Here is a 17,886-nt window from a genome sequence, read left to right on the forward strand (position 1 = left end):
GGACTTGGGAAAGGAAGTGAGTCCTACTTCCGTCCATGATCTGACGATTTTGGTCTGCACCGGAAGTGCAAGCGTTGCCGATGTGGTACCCACTGGTTTGGTTCGCTCGCCCTTGTTTCCCTGCCTGGGTATTTGCGTTGCACCATGGCGGTAAGGAGGACGGGTAGGGCGGGGTCCACATGGGCAAATCTCTCCCGCGGCCTGGAGAATGAAAATAGAGGGACATCAAGGGATGCGGGACGGGCCAGAGGAGGGCGCTATCCAATGAGTGGACTATACTAGAGTGAGCGGGGTGTTGAAGGGAGACAGAGATGGCGGCGCAGGACCACACCAAAACTAGTACCAGAGGGGGTGTGTTATTTCGCCATTATTTTCACATCTGCAATCCAGTAGAAGCCCGAGAGAGGTACCATATAACCCCACTCAAGAGTGCCCTCGAGGTGCTGTCAGCCCAAAGCTGGACCTTGCTGGGGGAGCTGGAGAAGGCATAAGCCTAGCGTTCGATTGTTCAGGACCAGCAGGAAGCAATCGAAGCTGGGGATGCTGTAAAGATGGTGTCACCTCTAGACAGTATGGACTGGAGGAGGAGTGGACATCCTAGGGACCTTGGGGACCTGGCTGAGATGCAGATGGGACACTGTAGCTAACCAGGGTGGGGGAGGAAGTGAGGGGCTGAGAAGAGCTCTGACGGCATCTCATATTTCCTCTGCAGCCCAAGGGCAAAGTGGGCACCAGAGGGAAGAAGCAGATATTTGAAGAGAACAGAGAGACCCTAAAGTTCTATCTGAGGATCATACTGGGGGCCAACGTAAGTATCTGCCTTTCTTCTCAACGTAGCTCCGCAGTACTCGGCTCTGGTGAGGAGTGGTGGTGACAGCTAAGGCTCCAAAGAAGTACATTCAAAAAGAAATGAGAGGGGACTGGGGAGTGTAGCTCAGTGGTAGAATCTTTGTCTAGCCATGCATCTGGTTCTGCTCATAGCCTGACCTAGTTCTTAGGTACAGTTGTGGGAGGCCCATGGTTTGAAGCATCTTTTGACCCCAGCCTGATCCTGTTTGTTTGTAGGCCATTTACTGCCTTGTGACCTTGGTTGTCTTCTACTCATCTGCCTCATTTTGGGCCTGGGTAAGTATCTTCATCCTGGAAAGTGGATGAGTGCATAGGTCCAGTGGTTGGTTTTGATATCCCTATTCTCGCTCTGCAGATGGCCCTTGGCTTTAGTTTGGCAGTATATGGGGCCAGCTACCACTCTATGAGCTCGATGGCTCGGGCAGCCTTCTCTGAAGATGGGGCCTTGATGGATGGTGGCATGGACCTCAACATGGAACAGGGCATGGCAGAGTGAGTGTCCCCCACCGCCAGCCCAGGTGAGCGGCCCCAGGGCTGGGGCACTGGGGCCCAGAGAACCTAAGGCTCACAGCTATCTGCAACTTGAAGAAAGTGGAAGGAAAACAAAATGGGGCCCATTTACTGTCTTTGGCAACCTCCCTTCTATCCACAGGCACCTTAAGGATGTGATCCTGCTGACAGCTATTGTGCAGGTTCTGAGCTGCTTCTCCCTCTATATCTGGTCCTTTTGGCTTCTGGTATGTGGGCTTGAGGGTTTCCTTAAAAAAGGCATCTAACCCTCCCTATCCTTCATTTTTTGCACCCAACTTCAAGTTATCTTTTCTTTTAGGCTCCAGGCCGGGCCCTTTATCTCTTATGGGTGAATGTGCTGGGACCCTGGTTCACAGCAGACAGTGGCACCCCAGCACCGGAGCACAACGAGAAACGGCAGCGCCGACAGGAGCGGCGGCAGATGAAGCGGCTATAGCCATTGAAATTGTGGCCATAGGCTCCTGGGCACTGGGTTGCATGGCCTCAGTGCCTGGAGCAATGAGAGCCTAGTCCAGGCCAAAAGCAGCCTGAGGTATAGAATTGTTGAATAAATGTCTTAGAATGTGGCTAATGGGTATGTGTGTGTTAATAAGGAACAAAGCAGGAAGAACTAGTCGTATGGTATTTCCCTCTTGCTACAGGCTCAGCTTGGGGAGACATTGAAAGGAAAAAGGCTCTGGAATTAGCTCCGAAAACTTTATTTTGCGGCAAGTAGGGAGCTCACACATGAGCCCATGCGTGCATGCGCGTACACGTGTACACACACACACACACACACACACACACACACACACACCTAATACTGCTTAAGGTACTGGTCAGTCCCTGGACACTGGGTTCTGAGACCAGAATTTTGCTTTGGGTTCTCCTTGCTCTGTAGTCTCTTATGCTGCAGGCTGGGATCCAGCTAGATTTCCTGAGGCAGCACCTTCACACTTCCAGGCCAGGAGTCTTGCTCAGACCCAGTGCCTGCACCAGGTCATCTCCAAGTCCACTCTTCAGTGTTCGTCTCACTGTAGGGACAGAGTAGGGTTGGAGGGGGATGATGGGGTTCGGGCAAGCAGTGGACTTATGGTGGGTACTCACAAGATTTACGGTTGCCACGGGAACGCTTCCTTTCTCGAGCTGTAGCTGCTCGGGGATTGCTCTTGGTCACTGATTGCACTAGCAAGTCCATGATTTCATCTGATGTGTCACTGGGTAAACTGGAGCCTGGGGATTCTTCAGAGGGTGCAGTGGAAGGTCCCACTGCTGGCGGCATGACTGGGGAGCTGCTCTGGACTATACCTGTGGGAGACCAGATAGGGAGGTCAGGTCAAGGTGGCCTTATTACCCATTCCCCACAGCAGCTATAGGTCTACCTCTGCTGCGGCGGCTATGTGTGGTGTCCTCCGGCCTGCTGGTCAACAGACTTTTCATACTGGCATGACTGTCAGCATCACCCTGTCCTGGTCCACTCCCCACAGCCATTGGGACAGGTGGATTGTTGGGGGTTTCCCCTGCCACACCTGAGAACTTCTCTGTCTGAGGATGGGAAAAGGATGAGCTGAGAGTAGGGGAAAGAAACCAAGGGGTGGCAGTCAAGACTCAGAAGGGTAACTACCTCAGTGATCATGCGTCCTCGGGTCTTGTTGCGCTCACGGTAAGTGGCTCGCTTCTTCTGCTGCTGCAGTACTCGTTCACGGCAAGTCCTATACTCCAGGGCAAATTCCCGCAGCGTGTGGCAGAATTGCATGATGCGCACTTCACGGGCCGCTTGTGCAGTGTAGCCCAGGTAGAGCAGGAAGGCATGAAACCTAGGCAGGTTGGAGTGGGGGAGGGATGGACAGTCCTGCTTGCCCTTTGAGAGATGGTGGTGGCAATCTTGCTTCTTTGGGGGCCCATACCCCTACCTGTTGTTTACACGGCGGTGCACTACCCTCAGTGTGGCAACACGGCGGGCACAGTGGGCCAAAAAGTGGGTGAGACGAGCACGCAGGGCTGGAGCCAGTTCATGTTTAGCCAAGCTCCTCAGGTTTTCCTCAGCTGCCTGGCTCCGGCGCTCCAGCTGTCCCAGGTTCTCAGTCAGTTGCTCAAAGTCCACCTGGAAAAGCAAGTGGGTACATGAGCTGTTACCCCAAAGGTAACAGGTTGCCTGAGGCTGCCTCTGCCAGACTGGCCATTGTGGGCCTAGGGACACAACTAACATTTGGCTTCTGCTCTCCAAAAGTTCAATTTAATATATGAGACAAGTCCATTTGATGCAACAGAGACAGAAGGCTTCTTGGAGGAAGTGGCAGCTGAACTGAGACTCAAAAGACTGAGTAGGTGTGTCCTGGCCAAGAGAGGCAGAGCATAGTTCACACACCTGTAGCTGGAGCACACCCTAGCACAGCCCAAATAGGGAAAAGGGGGAGGAGCCAACCCAAGGAAGAAATGCTTGCTTGTGCCCCAGCCCATTTTAACTGAATCTTTTGCTGGTGCTAACCTTGGCACAGCGGGTCAGGGCAGGGATTTCTGAGTAGAGATCCGAGGAATCAGGTAGGGTCTGGAGTACCAGGGAGCAGAGATGGTACAGCAGCGACTGCCGGCGCACCGTGTCCTTCACTTCAGACACCTTCTCCAAGTAGCTCAGCTCAAAACCACTGCTCTGAAAGACTCCATTTGAGCCAGGGCCTGGCTGGCTCCAGAGCCCTGACCTCTAATCCTCTGTGCTCTCACTTACCTGGGAACCATTGAGGAAGTTGCCCACAGCCAGCAGGGTAGCCAGGATACAGCGGAAGGTGGCATTCTGCACCAGCTGTTCCATTCCCATTTTCAGGTCAAATAGTGGCTCTGCAATTTCCTGGTGTAGGAGAACCAAGGGCTTTAGACTCATGGTCATCATGCTTACCTATCCCCACTACCTGTCCCATTTTATGACCCAGATACCCGTTCCATGCTGTCATAGTCCAGCTTGAAGGCCCAAAGTTGTAGGCGGGCAGCCAGGCCCCCAATAGAGGCAAGAGTCATTAGGAAATTCTCAGCTGGGCCCAGGGGTATATCAGGGTTGGCCAGCTGGGCTTCTTCAATCTTCTGCCTCTCCTCCTCCGTGGGCATCATGGTCAGTAGCTTCTGAGGATGCAATCACCGCCCCACAGTGTTAGCTTGAGGCCTCATGCTCCTTTAGTCATCTCTCACTCCTCCTTTAGTCATTTCCCAGGGTCTGGCAAATGCCCTGCAGATATGTTAAGCCCATCCCTACCACCAGAGGGACTGGAAATGTCAGTAAGATGGCCAGATCTCCCACCTCCCTTTCACATCCATTGGGTATCCCCACCTCAATGCCATCCTTGCTGACAGCAAACTCATCAAAATTGAGCAAGGCGGCCTTAATGACATGCACAGGTGGCAAAGTGGTTAGGCCAATGTTGATAGCGTTGCTGCGCTTGGGGTCCAGCACTGTGGTCATTGTCCGGCGGCCCTCACCAGCTTTCTACAAGATGGGGGGAAGAGCAGTGAAAGATTGGGGAAAGGACTAGCTGGGGCAGCAAAGTTGAGAGCACTCCAAGGTATTCCTCTGAATGGCTTAATGATCCTACAAATGGGAACCCAGGACACATAAAACATTGGGATAAGCTGAGATTCTAGTTAGGGCTCTATCAATACTTTATTAAGACAGCCCAAGACAAGTTCTTTTCCTCTCTTTATCCTGGTTTCCTCATGTGGGAGATGAGGGACTATTTCAGCCCCTTGAACTCTGATTTTCCCCATCTCTGGTATATTTACCTTGGAGGGAAGTACATCCTTGGCTCGAGATTCAAACAAGTGTTCCAGCCGGGCTGTGTCCACTGTGATAGGCTCCAGGGAGGCCCACAGGGTGGTGCAGGGCCCAAAGCGGCTTCCAGACTTCCCATGATCCCCAGCCAGCTTTAGCTCCCGCCAGAAGAGTTTTACAGTCTTCCTCTTGGTGGGGAGGGCTGGGCCGTCGGGTGCTGAGCGGGGAAGTGGTGGGCAGAAGGATGGAGGTGGGGGAGGAGGATGTGGGGGGCCTCCAGAGTACAGGGGAAGTGGAGGGGGAGGAGGTGGGGAGCCTCCAGAGTGCAGGGGAAGTGGGGGAGGTGGGGGTGGAGCCCCTTTCCCGGCCTCCACAGATTCTACATTTAATATGTCCTGGTCTTCATCCTCCCCCAGATCTGAGAAGTCCAGGTCCCCAATGCAGAGCTTTGGTGTACGGGTTGGGAGCTCCTGGATGGGCTCAGCCTTGGGGCTTGGTGGCACCAGTGGTTCCTTAGGCTCCAGCTCAAGGCTCCGCTGGGCCTGGAGCAGGACTCGAGGGACAGGGCTCTGGGGTGTTCTGGGTGCAGGGATTGGCTCTGAGGAGTCCCATAGTTCCCGGATGCCTAGAAAAAGAAGTGGCTCTTGGCATCTTGCCCTCTATGCACAATAAGGGTGGGATTCTGGATTCTGCCCACCTGTCTACTCACCTGGGGGTCCATCAGCCTCATCTGGTGTGGCCCCAGCCAGTGTTTCTGCCCGGCCCTGGGCCAATGCAGCCTGCTTCTCTGTTTCTGCTGCTGCCACACCTTCCAGGAACCGGGCTCTGAGAGGAGATACTTGTCAGTGATGGTGTCTGACACAAGTGCATCCCAGGGTGATATACATGCCTTGCTGAGCTCCTGGACACTGCCCCCAATTGCAGGCACACACAGGCACAGGGAATAGTCCATGCGCTGAGCAGACCCCTGTCCCCTCAAGGCAAGCCCCTTTTCAACTCTCCACATCTGGGGAGTTAGTAGTGCCGACCCAACATTCCTATGTCAAAGTACAGGGAAAAGCTCTACTTAACATCTAACTTGCAACTTTCTTGTTCACTATCCTGACTTTATAAGGAACTTTTGAGCAGAAGGGAATGGCTATCCCTCCTTTGGCCTGTCTGGCAGCTTCTGAGCCCTACAGCCTGCCTGCCTGCAGAAAGGGTAGGCACTTAAGTTTATGCTATCCAATGTTTCCTTTCTGGCCCCTCCAGCCTCTGTTGGTCCCTGTCACTGCCCTTCCCACAGCATTAGGTTGCTCCACTACCCACATACCACACGGCACCCTAGATGCCCTCCTTGTCCTGTTCCTGAGCTGGGTATCCCTATCCCCATTTCTGGTCTAAGCTATTAAAATTTCACTATTGAAGCACAGGGACTACTCTGACCCCAGTGAACTGCTTTCCCACTGCTTGCTCTTTGGGTTACTATGGAGGCATTAATCTGGTGGCAGGAGCAGGGTCTGAGAAACCCCCAGTTCTGGCTGCTAGAGGGCATGTGGAACCCCTGCTGGGGAAGCAATGCTGAAGCCCTGAGCACATGGCAGGCCTGGCAGGTTGGCCTCTGTACTTACTCCAGCCTGGCCTGCCCAGTAGGGGACTGGGGGACGGGTGGGCTCTCAGGGGCCCTGGGTAGGGGGATGAGAGGAAGAAATGGTAATTGTGGTGCTGGTTCCACCTCAAGGCCCATTTGCTGGCACTTACACAGAGGTTGGGCAGTGATATTGGGAGGAAGAGGAAGGAGTGGAGGAGGTAGGACATGAGGACACTGGAAGGGGAGGGGAAAGACTGACATGAAGCAGGACAGGGTGCAGGAGAGTCGAAGAGCCAAACAAGACTGACAGAGAAACAGAAAGAAAGGGAGTAGGGAGACAAAACAAGAGGCAAAAACAGGTGGAATGTCGGAAGGAGATAAAGAGAAGCCACAGGAGGAGGTCCAGACAGAGCCGAACCCCACACCCAGCAGTCACTTACCAAACAGGAGCAGTTTGGTGAAGTCTGGAAAGAAAGAGAGAAAGCACGCGTTTGGGCAGAGGAGGCTGAGGGCCCGTGGAGGGGCACAAAGTGGAGGGACAGTTGGAGATAGGGCTCTGGGAGCCACCTCTATCTTCCTACTTACTTGTAGATGCTCCTCTCACAGGAGTTGCCCGCTGAGGGCGCCACGGAAATGGCAGGAAAAAGGTTCACCAAGGTACCAAGCCCAGAGGCAAGGCCCACAGGGCTGGAGGCAGGGCTTATCAGCTGGGCAGGACTGGTGGAAGAGGCGGAGCCTATCGGCGAGGCGGAGCCTGTGGGGCTTCAGGTCGGGCCTGTGAGCAGATTGGGTCACGCCTGGCAGACTCACCCCTCCCCAGGTACCAAGGCGCGTACTTACCCAGGTTCTGGGGCGCGCACAGGACAGCCTCCCCCTTCCAGAGATCGGCGGCTCCTCTTGCCCTCCTCTGAAGAGGGCTTTCGCCGCTCCCGCCGACCACCTGCAGCTGCAGTGGCTGCTGCTTCCTCCAAGTCTCCATCTTCCAATCGTAGGGCGCTCTAGCAGAGGTAGGCCAGGGCGTGAGCCTGTGGTTGAAGCCCCGGAGGCATATTGGGGAACTGCACCTCTCCCTCCCATTTTCCTACTCTGGGCTCACCTCATAGAGCATAAGCTGAGTGCGCAGGTCGACATCAGTGCCCGCAGTGCCCAAGTGGCGCTGTACCAGTGCCTCCATGCCCTGCTGCTCCAGTGCATCTGTCATGTCGTAGAAGGAGTCCTGATCTGGGAGCGCAGCCAGTGTCTGGAGAATAGGGATAGAAAGCCAAGGCAGAGGCTGGTGGGGACTACAGGTCAGCAGCCCCAGGGCCCCATAGTTAGCACCTAATCCCCACCCACACCTTATTGATGAGGGTGACAGTATACACCAACAGCTCAGGATCAGCACCATTCTTCTCTTCCAGGATAGTCACCAGATTAGCCCAGGGAAGAGCACCTGCCACACAGAAAGGGGAGAAGTCATGGGGGGCAGGGAGCAGGCAGGAGAGAGGGCTCAGAGTAGAGGCAGAGGAAGGGACAGACTCTGACCGGTGGCGCTGGCCACAGAGTTGACTGCCTGGATGAAAAGCGGTGCGTTGTTTTCAGAGTATTCCACAAACACCAGCAGCAGCTTCAGGGCCGTCTTCACCACCAAGCGAGACTATGGGAAGATGTCACTACAAGTGAGTGGGGTTTGGGACAGACCTCTGCTAGCTCCTGTAGGAAGGGGGAAGGGCTCCAGGGGTTAGACCTAGAAAGAATAGTCTAGGCTGAAAGACCTGGCTCCAGGGCTAGCCCAGAAAAGCCTTCTAGGCTTAGAGGAGCCCCAGACTTGCTCCATTTTAGTCCACTTTGAAGAGGAAATTGAGGCTCAGATAAGCAATGGGAGAAGGGTTCATGACTGGGTAAAGGGTCACTTACCAGGCTGGCACACAATGTATACAGCCATTGCACTGTCTCACTGTGGGCTACCACCCCCAGCATGCCGTCCACAAAAAGCATCAGCTGGCCCAGTGCTGCAGACACAGGGATGGAAGAGGTCAGCAGAGGTGGGGGTCGTCGGGGCAGAAGTCATGGGGAAGGAGTGGGGCTGACCTCGAAGGATGTAGCTCTGGTAGTTGTGGTCAGCAGCAGCACCCACACGAATCAGGCAACTCAGTCCCTCTGAGTGCACAAATTCAGGCACCAGGTCCTTGTCTTCCTGGTGGCACCACAGGGGAGTTTAGGGAGGTTTAGGCTGGCCACCCACCCCCCCCCAGCCCACCTCTGAGCCTCACCTGGAAGATCTGCTTCAGTGAGAAGAGGGAACGGCGGAGCTCAGGGCCACTGGACCCATACAGTTTTTCTGCAAGAGGTAGGTAGGCATGAAACCCTTAAGGTGACAGTCCTCCTCCTCTAGAACACAACCACAACCTCCCACCAAAGAAGATTCTAGTATTCTCTAGTCCCTGACTCTGGTACCTCCCACTACTGCCACTACCACAGTCTAGTTGTGGCATTAGTCCTGGCCCTGGGAGGAGAGGTCAGGGGAGGGCAAAAGGGGGCACATTCAGTCTCCAATCTACTCTGTCCAATCTTGCACAGTCCTGAAAGAAATTGGACCACTGGGCTATGAGGGTGGGGATATTGGGAGACTGCTGGACACACTCACCCAAGATAGCGTTGACTCTCACTGAGAGCTGGGTTCGCAGAATCAAAGTGGGCTTCCGCCCTTTGCTGGAATCAAGCAGCCTAGTCAGCAGCTCCCAGCCCATTCCTCAGGGTCCCACCCCCTGAACTAATGCAGCAAAAGTTTTCCACATGCCAATCGCTGGCCCAGTTCTTTCCTTCCCAACCACTACTCTAAGGGCCCAAGGCTTGGCCAGACAGGAGGGTTTGTGTAAACACAGGTATTTTAGGTATGTGGGAGAGCTCCTGCATTCATCTTAGGCAGCAAGTAACACTGGCCAAGCTTTGGGATTCCCCTGGCATAGTTCCCTGGGGTGGCAGGAGGTGACCTCTGGCCCGGGCTATAGATCAAGTGTCTCAGCTGCTGACACCTGAGCCAGCCCCTGGTGGGGACAAGGGTGGGGGCTTGGACCAGACCCATGTTAGCTCCTGTGGAGGATGGGGAAGGGCTCCTTGCTTCCCTGGCTCTATCAGTTCTAACCTGATCTCTTCATAGAAGCCCTCCAGCATCTCTCGCTGCTCTTCCAGGGACAGTTCGGAGTCCAGGTAGTACCCAGAGGGAGACACTTGCAGGGCACAATCCTCCAGCTGGGGATAGAAGAATAACTGTTAAGGCTGGTGCTATAGTTTAGATGTTGAATGTCCCCTGAAGTCCATGTGTTAAGGGTTTGGTCCTCAGGGTGGGGCTATTGAGAAGTGATGAGTTGCTCACCTTTGTAAGGCTCTTAAGATGCCTTCAGAGGGATTATGAGACCCCAGCCAATCCAGTATTTCTCTTTACTTTCTGGTCCATGAGATGTAAGCAATTTGCTTTGCTAAGTACTCTTGCCATAATGTACCACCCTCCCATGGGGTCTATCCACTTTGGATTCAAACCTTCAGAATCATAGGCCAAAAAAAGCTTTTTATCTTTTTATAAGTTAATTGCCATGGTATTTCATTATAGTAACACAAAATTGACTAATGCAGCTGGGGAAGAGGTGGCAAAGGTATGTATAAAGACCCTATGCCTGATGACCTGCCAGCACAGCAGCACATGCCTATAATCCTAGAGACTTGAAAAGCTGAGGCAGGATGATCACAAGTTGGAAGTCAACCTTAGCAACTTAGCAACAACCTGTCTCAAAATAAAAATAAAAAGGGCTGGGGATATAGCTTAATGGCAAAGTGCCCCTGGGTTCAATCCCCAGCACCAAACAAACAAACAAAACCTCCTATAACCTTTTACTTTCCACTTGAGGTGTGGTAGAGAGGCACACAAGCATCTCCACTGTAGCTGTACATTCCTTCAGCAACTGTTTCTCAAGTACTTTCTAGGTACTGAGGCCTTCTGTCTCAGGTGCCAGGCTTTCTTGCCCTTTGTATGTGCCATCTCCTCTCCTGGTTAGTACCTATTTTTTGGGGTGGGGGAGGTACCAGGGATTCAACTCAGGGGCACTTGGCCACTGAGCCACATCTCCAGACTTGTTTTGTATGGTATTTAGAGACACGGTCTCACTGAGTTGCTCAGCGCCTCGCCATTGCTAAGGTTGGCTTTGGACTCAGGATCCAAAGATAATGCTTTTGGAAAGCCTTCCTGAATTGTCCAGCCAATGTTAGGCAATCCACCCAACTCCATATATACACTCCTTGCTGAGGCATCCCACATAATCTTAACATATCCTTGACATGACACTAGTTTTCCTCCCCACTGACTAGGTTCAGGCACTTTGCCTGTGTTGCTCCCTGCTGTACCTGCAGAGTTTAGCACAGTACTTGGCACATAGTAAGTGCTCACCGAATACTTGTTGAATTAATGAACACAAATGAACAAGGGGCATGGAGAGAAGATGGGAGGAAGTTCTTGCCTTCAAGGAAGCTCACAAGCATGTGGGGTGATAAGCTGTAGCTACAAAGCATTGAAGCCCAGGGAGAAAGTGTTAAGCATGCAGTGAGGTGCAAACCCAGCTGGCAGAGCTGGGAACATCTCTGCAAGTAAGATATTGAGGAACAGGGGATGATACATAGATTCTCCAGACCCTTTAGGCCTTAGTTGCTTTGTTTTTCTCCCAAGGGGGCTACAGTTATAATGGTCCTAGTTAGACCTCAGATTTTAGGGTTTGACTCAGTCAGTCTACATAGGGCCCTGAAAGAGGCATTTGTAACAGGAAAACATGTGCTCCATCCATGTATCCACTTTCCATGTTTCTCTCCCCTAAGCCTGGCTTCCCTCCACTGCCACCAGGCATGGCACTTAGCCCCTTCAGAAACACCTTATAGAGGCCAGTATAAGGAGACTCCAGACACTCTGAGAGCAGCATTGTGCCTTATTGTGGACACCTCCCCCACAGTACAATGCTGGCATGCAAGACTATGCAAAGTCCCCTTTATTGAGTGACTCTGGCCCTTGAGGTGCTATGGCCCAGGAAGAGCCTGCTTCTGGAAAGCCAGGAGGTCTTATGGTCTCCATTTCACTGAACAAGTCAAATCCAACATTTGTCCTGCTGTTTGGCCTGCCCTGCCCTGCCCTGCTCTGGACCCCACCCAAGGACTTCCAGCTGCCCTTGGTCCCTTGGGGGAAAGGGAATCCAGCTCTAGCTTCTGTCTTTGCTTTGCACCCCTACTCCTGCCTCAGAATATGATCTGGCTCCTTCCTGGCAGTTTAACCCCTACAGGGCCCTTGGGTGACACTCTCCCCCCTTGCTTGGGACATGGGACATAGGACGAACATTCCAGCCTGTTCTCTGACCCACTTCCTGTCTGGCTGCCTGCCCTTCCCAGGGCGCCTTGGGCGGGCCTGGCCTCTGTCCCTTCCCTGGGAGCAGAGTCATCCTCTCCAGGTCCTACTGAGAATAGGCCTGAGAGGGTGTATCAAGATACTAAGGCTACAGTATCTCACCCAGGGCCAGCTCAGTTAAGGCCACCTTCACATTCCTCATGATCCCTCTTCCCACGCAGCGACTCAGCAGCTTACCCCCAAACTCCAGCCCAGCCCAGCCCCATCTCCTTGCACCTTGGCCTGGAGTATTCTGGGATCATAGAGAAACATACATACCCCAGAGCCACAACCCCTGCTCCTAGTCATTCCAAATCACACACATTCATGAACCTGGCTATTTTAGGTTCAGAAGACACAGCAGGAACCAGACAGTGCCTCTCTCTCTGCCTTCCCATCCTTCCAACCCAGCAGGGAAGACAGTCAGGCCTGACTCAGAAAAAGCTCACAATAAATGTCGAATCACAACTTCCATGAGTGCTAAGAAAGGGGAGGACCAGATGTGGTAACACTAGAGGTTGATCATATTAGCCATGGTAACCACTCACACACTCAGGTATATGGTCAGGCATGTCTGTGCACAGGCTAAAGTAGCACATCCCCAGATAAGCCCACAATGCTGTCCTCTCCTTCTGCACTAACTCTTGTGTGTTCCCATTCCAAGTGAGCAAGGAATGGCCCTTTCCTCCAGAATACTTGTTGGGGCTAAGTGGTCCATCTCCTCTAGCTTCCTCAGGCAAGTTTAACCCTTTCCTCTATGATAAGAAACTAGGCCTCTTCAGCCACTTCACCTGTCCAGTCCTGCCAGGGTTCCATTCCTGGGAGGAGGTCCAGGAGTAATACCTAGCCTAATGCATCCAAGACAGTTTCCCAAAACCCCAGCTATCTGTCCTGGTGGAGGTGGGGGATGGCAGGCTAGAGTCAGGCAGGCAGCAAAAAGGGGAGACTTCCTGCCACCAGGGTGGTGCTTATCCTTCACACCCCTGGCTCCTTCCTGGGGTCACCATTCTGAAAGCCAAGCCTCTGGACCTTGTTTCTCACACCCTGGGGCTAGGCCAGGCTTGAGCAAGTCCAAACCCAGTCCCTGCTGACAATGATTAGGGTCAGCATACTCTATGGGCTCATATTCTCAGCTCCATTCTGGATCTTGTCTTCCTCACTCTCTGGTATCTGTCTTTTGATGGAGTCCCTCCCCCATTCCAGGCTTAGCCCCTCACTTCAGCCTTCAGCCCACTTTTCTATTTACTCTCCAGCCTCAGGCTTTTTTGGCAGCCCAAACCCATTGACTACATGTTTTTTTTTTTAATTTGAATTTTTTATTTTTTGCAATGCTGGGTATCAAACCCAGGGACTTGCATGCACTAGACAAGTACCCAACACTTAGCTATACTCCAAGTCTCCTTACACATGGTTTTATATACAGGATAAAGCTTAGGGGAAGATGGTGTCTATCCTCCCCCCATTTTTGATACTGGGGATTGAACCCAGGGATTTATCACTGAGCTACATTTTGGGGTTTTGGTGGGGTGTTTTTGGTTTTAAATTTTGGGATTGGGTCTCACCAAGTTGCTGAGGCTGGCCTTGAACTTGTCTTGCTCGGTCTCCTGAGTTGCTGGGATTACAGACATGCACCAAACAGAACTAGCTTTAGCTCCCCAATACTTTTTATAAAAATATAATCAGGTGAGAATGAATATGCAGGAATAGAGTGAAAGGAAGATGGAGGAGAGGGCAGAATTACATGCTGAAGAATTTTTGTTTTAGGAAATAATTGGCCTATTACTTATTTTGACTCCTTTTCTATAAACACAGGACCCTGTGCTCTAAAGACCCTCCTTTCCTTTTATCTTGTGTCTCTAGTTAGACTGAGACTTCCTGGATGACATGGATGAGATGACATGGATGTGCTTTGGGGAAGGAAATCCACATTTGTTTTGCCTCCACTGTGTGGATGCCTAGTTCATTTGATTATCCTGATAATCTTTTTACAAGAGAGGAAACCAAGGCTCAGAAAGAAAATGAATTGCTCTAGGTAGCACAACCTTGAATGGAACCAAGGCTAATTGACTCAGATCTTGGGTGGATGGGACTTAAAAGTGCTCCAGGGAACTCTGAAAGGAAAGTGGAGTGTGGGCTGGGGCCTGCAGGATTGCCAAGGGCTGGATACTGCCCCCTCAGCTTCCTGGATTCTGTAAATATCCCAAACTGGTCCTCCCAGTTCTAGCAAGGAAACACAAATGAACACACACACACACACACACACACACACACACACACACACACTATATGTTGCTAGTCACTGAGGTCACAAAATCTACTTCTGAAAGGATCTAGGTTCTATAATTCAGCTTCTCTAGCCCAGAAAGACCAGGAGATGGAACATGTCACAGGAAAGCCTGGCAGGTCACCACTCATGCTCACATCCCAATTTTCTTTAATCTTCAAAGTGACTCTCATATTAGGGAATGAAAGAGCTCAGTTCATCACCAGAGCACTCTACAGTCCCCTTAAGAATTCTCAGGGACCCCTTCAGTTAGTCCCTAACCTAGAAGGTCAGTTTCATACCTGAGCCCCCTTGCCATAATGGCTCCTGAGAGGTAAACAGGGCTGGAGTGGGTTAGAGTAGGGTCAGGACATATTTTGGCACCAAGCCACTCCCGTCCTACTCTAATCTTCAGTCATATCTGTCTAGGGGAACAAAATTATTGGTAATGACCAGCTATCCTTGCTGCCAGGAAGAGAAGACTCCTCTAGCCCTTGCAACAAGGTCAGAGAAACACCTCAGGTCCTCTGCCCAATGCCCAGGAAGAAGGTAGTGGTATCCAAGATGTGACAAAGCCTTTGAGGCCTAGAGGAGGCTCCTAAGGCCCTTTCTAGAAGAGAAGACAAAACTGAGTAGCTCTGGATTAAGAGATAAGACACCACAGAGCCAATTCTCCCTGGGGTGGGGGCAAGTCCTTGGGCTAAGACAGCCTTTTACATATATGGGAGAAAGGCACTCCTGAGGGCCCCTGGCCTGGGAACTTTTAGCCTGGCCCTAGGCACTGTCAGGCTCCCCCCACCACCAGGGCCAGGAGATGAGTCAGAGGCTGAGGACAGGAGCTTCCTCCTAGACTTGGAGGAAATGAGCAAGGCTTTCTCAGACCTGCAAGCTCTGAAATGGTTTAAAAAGGGAGTCCCCAGGGAACTCTAGGTTCAGTAGGTTGTCGGGGCAGAGTCCCTGGGAGAGTGGGCCCTCTTCTATACACAACCAGGGAGGGCGCAGGGTGTGCAGGGATGATAGACCAGTGCTCCAGAGTGGGAGGGCAGAGGTCATACTTGGCTGTGTCCTGTCCTCTGCTTGACAACTGTACACAGGAAACAGCAGTTGGTAAGCAACCTCTCCCTCTTATTTCTGCCCTATAGCCTGGGACAGTGATGCCTGGGTTTTGGGCCATCTCTCCCTTTTGGAAGGCTAGCAAGGTAGGCTTGAGTTATGTCTGGGCTTCTGGTGCACCAGCTTAAAGGACTAGGGGAAGAACCAGTTGTTGACATTTCCTGTGAGGAGGAGCCTTGCTCCCCCCTTCCTCAGCTCTCTGATGTTCCTGCCCCATCTTATTCACAGTCCCTCTTCCTCCAGCCTTCTATTCTGGGTCTGTGGTCACAGTTTATATTTGGGACAAGCACATCACAGTGCATCTGACCATTCCTGGAAAAGCTGCCAGCTCCAGGGAGTCCTGGTTCCAGACACTGTGGTAACTTAGCTTGAAGGTTCCCAAAGGCTCTTAGTGGGGAACGGGACAGTCTTCAGTACTCCAGGTGGAGATCCTGAAAGGGGACAGACCAGGAAGCAGAGTTGCATGTGAGGGACTTAACATTCTTCCATACAACTCATGTCCTTAGCTAAGGAAAAGAGAAAAGGTCAGGACACCTGGTAGGTTGGGAACTTGGTCTTATTTTTTCCTTTTTATGTGGCGATAGAGATCAAACCCAGATTCCTATTGTATGCTAAACACATGCAGGAGATCAGGTATCTAAATGAAGGGGGAGAAGGGATGGTTCTGAACCTCTTTCCTGCAGCTGACCTCCCAGGCCTAACCCTGGTTGTGAAGAGGAGTGTTAGAGCTAGGTCCTGCTCCAGAATGGGAGAATGGTAAGAATATTATACTCTAGTAGTCCAGCCTTGTTTCTGAAGTAGTTCCAGGATGAAGAACCCACCTCATTTTTGTACCCCTTTCTCCCTATCCCACCTACTGAATGGCAGGTGGGCTCTGGCTGGACATACTTCTAGCCCACTTCAGTCTGCTGCTGTGACTAGGGCAGGACAAGATGGGGATGCATGAAAACTCCGGAGGTGGGCAGTATGCTGCATCCTTCCAGCTGTGGCCTTGAAGCTGGGCTCCGCAGGGACACGTGCCACTCCCCAGACGATAGTCTCCCCACCCCTCCCCGGCCGCTGGGAGGCGGGGCTGGCCGAGGCTCCAGGAATGCAGGCCTGGGGGCCTGGCGCCCAGGGCACATTCCAGGGAAGACCCCGGGCCCAGGGGGCATGTTTGCGCAACTCGGTGTCCTGCTGAGGCACCCCACCAACTCCCAAGGCTTTTCCTAACTACTCAGAACCGACCCACTGGCGGGGAACCCCAGGGGATGAAAGGGCGCCTCCCGGAGTCTTGGCCCGGAAACAGCGCGCCGGAAGGGCTGCCTGAGGGGGTCTGTGGGCTGCGAGCCCGAGTGGCGGGGAGGTCTGGCCGGCCATCTGGAAAAGGGCCTCTCCAGTACTGTGCAAAGTCGGCCTTGGGGCCCGTGCAAACTAGGGCAGGACGGAGGTTTAAAATTAGCCGGCCCGCCCCCTCCCTTCCAGGCGCTGGCCTCAAGCGGCGGGTGTACGCGGGGGTGGGGGGACGGTGACTCAAAGGGCTTTTCCACCCTGTGCAGCCTCCCGCGCTCCGCGTAACCCGGGCCTGGTCGCTTCCCGTGGACTCCTCTCACCCAGCAGTCTCTTCTTGGCCGGTACACCCAGCCTCCAGATACCACTTCACCTCTAGTGGCCCGCCCTGGATCCGTCCCTCCTCCTGATACACCGCACCCCTCTCACCTGAAGCAGGTGGAAGCTGGTCCCTCCCTAGCTCCGCCTCCTGGGTCTGTTACAGCCCGAACAATTACTGACACTCAGCTCAGGACAGCCACCCTGGCAGACCCGCAGCAAAAGGACACCTAGCACCTCTTTAGGTGGGCCTCAGTTGGAGGGGAAGCCAAGACAATGGAGACCACAATCTGATAGTCTCCGCCGCCCGCAGGCGTGGACCCTGGGATCCCAGTTCAAGTTTTTTCCTGAGTACAAGCTCCAGCCTCTTCTTGAGAGGCACCTCCCATCGGGTTTCAGGGCGCGGACTCTGAACTCCCTATCGCCCCAACTTTTCTCCGCGCCCCTCTCACCTTGAGTGGCGCCCCTAGGAGCCGGTGCAGCGCAGGTATTTGAGCACCCAGGGGCAGGGCCCCGTCCAGGCTGCAGGTAGGGGCCCGTCGTGGCTCCGGGAAGTTGGCACATGCAAAGGGGTCGGTGTCTTCCAGGTACTGCACCCTCACGGTCACCACTGATACTGGCTCCCCGTCCCCGCGGTCTTCCCCGCCTGCCATGGTTCTGCCACCGGCTCGCACCGCGCGCGCCTCGGTGTTTCTGACCCGCAGCAGCTTCCACTCGTCTAGCCCTGCTGCTTGGGCTGGGCCGGACCGGACGCTGTGGGGGGCGGAGCCAGACGGAGGCGGGGCCGAGGAGGGGGTGGGATCAACACTGGGCCCCAAATGCGCGCAGGGGGTAACCAC

The 17,886-nt window shown here is 53.3% G+C and overlaps 2 protein-coding genes across 4 annotated transcripts; one reads left to right on the forward strand and one right to left on the reverse strand.

Moving 5' to 3' along the window:
* Nucleotides 1–3: 3 nt before the first annotated feature.
* Tmem208 (transmembrane protein 208) lies at nucleotides 4–1,946 on the forward strand. 2 transcript variants are annotated; one of them, XM_005318309.5, is made up of 6 exons: nucleotides 4–150; nucleotides 713–808; nucleotides 1,066–1,125; nucleotides 1,205–1,341; nucleotides 1,502–1,586; nucleotides 1,679–1,946. In XM_005318309.5, the coding sequence occupies exons 1-6, from the start codon at nucleotides 145–147 to the stop codon at nucleotides 1,814–1,816; spliced, it is 522 nt and encodes a 173-aa protein (XP_005318366.1). In that variant the 5' UTR covers nucleotides 4–144; the 3' UTR covers nucleotides 1,817–1,946. The 2 variants fall into 2 exon arrangements, with proteins under 2 accessions (XP_005318366.1, XP_077888640.1); XM_078032514.1 differs by lacking the exon at nucleotides 1,679–1,946 and having other exon boundaries at nucleotides 1,205–1,367.
* Nucleotides 1,947–2,062: 116 nt separating this feature from the next.
* On the reverse strand, nucleotides 2,063–17,812 carry Fhod1 (formin homology 2 domain containing 1). Of its 2 annotated transcripts, XM_005318310.5 has the most exons (22): nucleotides 17,500–17,812; nucleotides 9,811–9,917; nucleotides 9,313–9,377; nucleotides 8,939–9,006; nucleotides 8,757–8,862; nucleotides 8,583–8,677; nucleotides 8,211–8,322; nucleotides 8,024–8,118; nucleotides 7,783–7,926; nucleotides 7,527–7,684; nucleotides 7,272–7,448; nucleotides 5,826–5,941; nucleotides 5,128–5,741; nucleotides 4,679–4,834; nucleotides 4,291–4,473; nucleotides 4,085–4,204; nucleotides 3,848–4,009; nucleotides 3,273–3,463; nucleotides 2,984–3,176; nucleotides 2,742–2,904; nucleotides 2,467–2,667; nucleotides 2,063–2,393 (listed from the first exon to the last, which is right to left on the reverse strand). In XM_005318310.5, exons 1-22 carry the CDS (start codon nucleotides 17,698–17,700, stop codon nucleotides 2,311–2,313), a joined length of 3,510 nt encoding a protein of 1,169 aa, XP_005318367.2. In that variant the 5' UTR covers nucleotides 17,701–17,812; the 3' UTR covers nucleotides 2,063–2,310. The 2 variants fall into 2 exon arrangements, with proteins under 2 accessions (XP_005318367.2, XP_040134867.2); XM_040278933.2 differs by lacking the exon at nucleotides 9,313–9,377 and having other exon boundaries at nucleotides 17,500–17,639.
* Nucleotides 17,813–17,886: the final 74 nt, after the last annotated feature.

This window comes from Ictidomys tridecemlineatus, chromosome 15 (genome assembly GCF_052094955.1).
Source record: "Ictidomys tridecemlineatus isolate mIctTri1 chromosome 15, mIctTri1.hap1, whole genome shotgun sequence".
In the NCBI taxonomy this organism is placed as follows: Eukaryota; Metazoa; Chordata; class Mammalia; order Rodentia; family Sciuridae; genus Ictidomys; species Ictidomys tridecemlineatus.